We start from the raw sequence: 6,000 nt of genomic DNA, 5'->3' as shown, positions 1-6,000 counted from the left end.
AGCTTCAGCAGAAAATGGGCAGCTGTTATAGCAAAAGCGGTGGTGCTCTCTCAGGAGAGGATCCTAGCAGCCAGAGGAGGCAAAGCCTAGCAATATAGGGTGATACACAAGGCTGCAGCCCAGTTCTGGGAAGCTTAACTTCAGCATTGCAGCCCCAGCCATTGAACATCACTGTTTCCACTATGTGCTAGAAAGTGTTCCCATCCGATTCTATGAGTCAAAGAAACTTACACTCAAGCCTTTTATATACTGAAATGGCTTGGTCACTTCATCACCCCCGCCCCTCTCACTTCCTGAAGCTGGCTGAGTCTCACAGAGAAACTTCATCTCACTCCCACTGGCCAGAAAAGGAAGAAGTGTTTCCATAGTTACGTCAGGCCAGCTGCCTCCACTTCCCTCCTTAGAGCTGGCCCTCGAATTGGGGCTGGATTTCAGGCCGACAAGGTGGCCTGTGATACGACGGGGCTCTCCATGGATCTACCTTACTACCACGGCCCCTTGACCAAGAGAGACTGTGAGATCTTGCTGCTCAGGGAAGGAGTAGATGGCAACTTTCTGTTGAGGGACAGCGAGTCGGTGCCAGGAGCGCTGTGCCTCTGTGTCTCGTGAGTAACCTTACAGTCAAATACTACATCAAATGTAGTGATGGCAACCAAATATAAAAGGAATTGCATTTCACTCTGACTTTGCAACCCAAATGAGTCGAGTGAGGACTGGGAGAGGTTGGAAAGAAGGCGTCTGTCCCTGCTCTTCCATCTGCCCTCTCTCTCCCTGATGTAAATGCCACCTAAGCAGAGCCTCTGGGTGAAGGAGAGGGCTGCAGGAAGCATGGGAGGTGAGGGGGAGTGGGGAGAAGGTAGAAAAGTGAGAAAGATTCTCTTCTCTAGAAGTCTGTTTATTTGGTATGGAATAGGTTGGGCACCCTTTTGAGATTTCAATCTGAGAGACCAAGTTTTTACATGTATTCTGCTGCCTCTACTTGGAATACTTAAATTATAATAATATTTCACAATTTTTATTCAGATTAGTAAAGGACTTCAACAAGTGTCATTTCCTTGTACACTTCTTGTGTACATAAGCGGCCACCATTTTGTATGTAAGGAAACAGAGACCTGAATGTCTCAAATGACTTGCTTGTGTTAAAACTCATCTGGTGTTTCCAAAAAGTTTGAATTGAGTAAGGAATTCCAGCCCAGGGTATCAGAGCTACCTTGCTGAGGGAACTTGTTTATGCTCAGTTTAAAAAAGCAATCCCAAACAGTTATCAGTAGACACCTCCTATCTTTGTGTGCTCTTCTCTTTGTAGAGTCCACTGACACTTTTCTTCTATTAAAGGAATTAAAACCCAGGTGTCTCTATGGGAGCTACTCAGAAAAAAGTGATTGTCATTACTGTCTTGACAACAAGGAGTTTTTGGATTTCTCCTCACTTATCGACTATCTTGTTATCTGACATTTTGCATTTATGACAACAGGAAAAAATCGACTATCCTACTATTTTACCCATTAACAACGTATGTTGGGTAGTAATAATGCTGGAGTGTGAGGCAAGAGTAATGCTGGCTTTTATGGTTAAGGTTATGTGTCCGCTTGACTGGGCCATGATACTCAGTGGGTTGGCAGTTATATAATGACGTAATCTGGCAGTTATGTTGTGATGTAATCATTCTCGATTTTGCCATCGGATGTGGACATCCTCCTTTTTCGTGTAACACTGATTTCACATAATGACCTGGTCTTTGGAACCTAACCATGTCGATAAGAAAGGAGAGGGTGTATTAACAGATAGAATCCAGTAGCCCATTAAAGGAGAAAACACACTATGACCAAGTGTGGTCCAATCCATCAAAGATGAATTGATTCCATATTAGGAAAATGATGCATCTAATTAAGGTGCCACAGTGGCACAGTGGTTAAAACACTTGGCTCCTAACTGAAAGTTCAGTGGTTTGAACTCACCAGCTGCTCCACAGGAGAAATATGTGGCAGTATGGTTCTATAAAGATATACAGCCTTGGAAATTCTACGAGGCAGTTCTGCTATGGCCTATAGTGTCATTATGAGTCAGAATCAACTCCACAGCAGTGGGTCAGGTCAAGTCATGCATTTAATTAATTTGAGTTATTGATTAATTATTAACTTAATTGATTAAATTAAACATATTGACATGAATAGGTCAATAGTTACAAATGATATGACTCACTCAAATTTGCTTAAAATGTATTAGATAAAATTCAGATTAAACATCCTATTTACATTAGCAAAAATAGTAACATGCAGGAATAAATGTACTATGACATGTGTAAGACTGACTTAAATATCTACTGGGAAGCTTACAAAAAATCTTGAATGAATGGAAGGTCTCAAGTTTGGAAGCTTGTCTGTTCACCTTAAATTAATCTAAAATATTCCATATGTTTCCAGGAGAAAAGACAGATTTTTTTAAAAATTTGCTGCAAGGACAGTGAAGTTGACCTAGGTTAGGGGTAGAACATGGAACCTGCTGGAATAGCCAAAGATTCTTTAATTTAAAAAAGAAAGACTAGCTCTACCAAATATTAAAATATTAATACATTATAAAACTATAGTAATTACTACAGAAATTGAAAGAGTTTGGTACTGACAGATCAATAAAATAGAATATAGAATCCAGAAACAAGGTCAAGTACACATGGAATTTAGCATTTGCTAAAAAGAGTGTTTCGAATCAAAGAGGAAAAGATGAATGATGACTAATGGGCACTTGACTAGTCACTTAGAAAAAAGTAAACCTAGATCCCTTAAAATGAAATTAATTCAAAATGGTTCTAATACTTAACTTATTTTTTAAAAAATGAAATCACAAATATTAAAACACAAATTATTAAAAAAAAAAAAGTCCTGGAATTGAGAAAGCCTTTCTAAGCAAAAAAATGAGATGCAGAAACCATAAAAGAATGACAAACGTGACCATAGTAAAAAAAAAAAAAACTTAAAAGACTATTGACAAAAAAAATAATAATTTTTATTAACATATAAAGAACTTTAAAAAAATCAATAGAAAAATAGAAAGCATACGAGCAGGAGATTCTCAGAAAAGAAAGATATGGAAAAATGCTACAGCTCACTCATAATTAAAGAAATACAAGTTAAAACAACACCAAAAAAAAAAAAAAATCCAAACCCATTGCCGTAGAGTCGATTCCGACTCATAGAGTACCTATAGGACAGAGTAGAACTGCCCCACAGGGTTTCCAAGGAGTAGCTGGTGAATTTGAACTGCTGATGTTTTGGTTAGCACCTGAGTTCTTAACCACTGCACCACCAGGCCCCTAAGAATAGTAAGATGCCATTTTTTCCTATTCAATGGACAAGAATTCAAACTGTGAAAATGCCTAGAGGAATTAGAGTGTTGGGAAACAGTCTTGCACACTTTGATACAACCTGTTTGAATCATAAAAAAACTCATTGCCATCGAGTCGATTGTGACTCATGGTGACCCAATAGGACAAAGTAGAAAAGCCGTGAAGTGACTGGTGGGTTCAAAATGCTGACCTTTAGGTTAGCAGCTCAGCACTTAACCATTGCACCGCCAGGCCTTCTTTGAATGGTAATGTGGCCAAGATATAAAATGCATGGATATAGCTTTTGACTAAAAATTTCACCAATAAACATTTCTTAGAGTTATGTCTGCACAAAATATGTACAAATTGGAAATAGTCTAAACAGTCCATAAGAGGACATCCATATAGTCATTGGAATATAACCTATGCAAAACAAAGTTGGGTTATTTCATACATGGTACAAAAAAAACTTCATGATCTATTGTTGGGTGAAAAAGGCAAGGTACAAAGTAGGATCCTATTTGTGTAAAAAAAAAAAATCCTTGTCTATTCATATAAAACTTCTAGAAGATATATAACAACTAGTTGCCATCTGGATTCCAACTCATCGCAACCCCATGTATATCAGAGTAGAATTGTGCCTCATAGAGTTTTTGATGACTGGTTTTTTTTAGAGCAAATTGCTAAGCCTTTCTTCCAAGACTCCCAGAGGTGGACCAGAACCTCCAACCTTTCAAGTTAGGAGAAGAGTTGTGGATTCTTTCTTTTTATTTGATAACTTCTTTGTGCTGTTTAAATGTTTTACATATGCATGTATTATTTTTATAATTTAAAAAATGTTTATAAAAATGTAATGAGTCCTTACTATATGCAAAAGCACTGTGCTAGGGCCTGGGGAAATTCTAAGGAGATTCAAATAGGTAACTTCCAATTTTCCTTAGAGATCTGAAACATTTAAATAAATAAAACAAGGTATAAAAAAATTCTGTTACATAGAAATGAAATGAAGGGCATTTCTGTGAGAAGAGTTAGGAACGGAGGATATTTTAATACACGTATGAATCAAACAGGGTTCCTGAAAGGTAGTTTGGAAAGTACTTTTAAGAAAACTAGGTTTGAGATAAGATAATGGGGTATTAAGAGAATTTTGCTGTAGATAAAGGGGAGAAATGGATTGTTTCTGAGCCGGGGAGTGACAAGGCTAGTCCTGGGTTGCCGATCTGATATGGAGAATGTACTGGAACCAGGAGATGACTGTGATACTGCTGTGTCACTAGATGGGAGATGTTGAAGAATGAGCTGTGGTGGGCCGAGCAGTGGGAATGGAAAAAAGAAGCCAGTGCAAGGGATGTGGTAGGGACAGGTGGGGCTTCACGGTATGTGGTCTATGTGTAAAATCTCTTTGAAAATTGACATTTATTCTCAACTGTTCTGTAGTATATCAGCCTAACTTGTATATTCATCTAAAAGCATAGGTCACCACAAAAAACTAATAATAACAAGAAACTAAATAGACAAGAATAAATGTTTGTTGGGTATGTGCACGTGACCAAGCTTCAGCCTACTCCCTGCCCACGTCACTGAAAGGCAGACAAAATTTCAAGTACCCTCAGGCTTAAGGTTCAGGTCAAATGGCCCTCGTGGCTGTCTCTACCATAAACAAAAAAACATTTCTCTAATGGCTAATGATTGCGTGCATTTCCTCATGTGTCTGTTAGCTATCTGAATGTCTTCTTTGGTGAAGTGTCTGTTCATAACCTTTGCCCATTTTTTAATTGGATTATTTGTCTTTTTGTTGTTGTGGTGCTGCAGTATCTTATAGATTTTAGAAATTAGACATTTGTTGGATATGTCATAGCCAAAATTTTTTTCCCAGTCTGTAGGTTGTCTTTTTACTCTTTTGGTGGAGTCTTTTAATGAGCATAAGTGTTTAATTTTTAGGAGCTACCAGTTATCTAGTTTCTCTTATGGTGTTTATGCATTGTTAAGTATAGCTTGTATCCTATTCATGTCATGCATTAGGGCTCCTAGCACTGTCCCTAGTCTTTCTTCCATGATCTTTATCGTTTTAGATTTTGTATTTAGGTTTTTGACCCATTTTGAGTTAGTTTTTGTACTTGGTGTGAAGTATGGATCTTGTTTCATTTTTTAACAGATGGATATCCAGTTATGCCAACACCATTTGCTAAAAAGACTGTCTTTCCCCCATTAAACAGTCTTTGAGTCTTTGTCAAATATCAACTGCTCATAGATGGATGGATGTACATCTGGGTCCTCAATTCTGTTCCATTGGTCTTCGTGTCTGTTGTACCAGTACCAGACTCTTTTGACTACTGTGGCTGTATAATAGGCTCTAAAATCAGATAGTGAGAGGCCTGCCACTTTGTTCTTCTTCTTCAGTAATGCTTTTTTTATCCAGGGCCTCTTCCCTTTCCGTATAAAGTTGGTGACTTGTTTCTCCATCTTGTTAAAGAATGCAGTTGGAATTTGGATCAGGATTGCATTGTATCTGGGATAACTTAGAGTAGAATTGACATTTCACAATGCTGAGTCTTCCTATTCATGAACATGGTATGTTTTCCACTTGTGTAGGTTTGTTTTGGTTTCTTGTAGTAGTGTTTTGTAGTTTTCTTTCTTTAGGTCTTTTATGTCCCTGGTTAGATATATTACTAAGTACT

General features: G+C 37.8%; 1 protein-coding gene across 1 annotated transcript in view; it reads left to right on the top strand.

The window, feature by feature from the left end:
- Positions 1-399: 399 nt before the first annotated feature.
- Positions 400-6,000, top strand: part of SH2D1B (SH2 domain containing 1B) — a 32,541-nt gene continuing 26,940 nt past the window's right edge. The window contains exon 1 of the mRNA XM_049876036.1: positions 400-605. Coding sequence (XP_049731993.1) covers positions 472-605 — 134 coding nt within the window. The 5' untranslated portion in view covers positions 400-471. The remainder of the gene's footprint in view (positions 606-6,000) is intronic.

Source organism: Elephas maximus, chromosome 3 (assembly GCF_024166365.1).
Source record: "Elephas maximus indicus isolate mEleMax1 chromosome 3, mEleMax1 primary haplotype, whole genome shotgun sequence".
NCBI classification, from domain to species: domain Eukaryota; kingdom Metazoa; phylum Chordata; class Mammalia; order Proboscidea; family Elephantidae; genus Elephas; species Elephas maximus.
The sequence above is the reverse complement of the archived record's forward strand: the minus strand, read 5'-3'. Positions and strand labels throughout refer to the sequence as shown.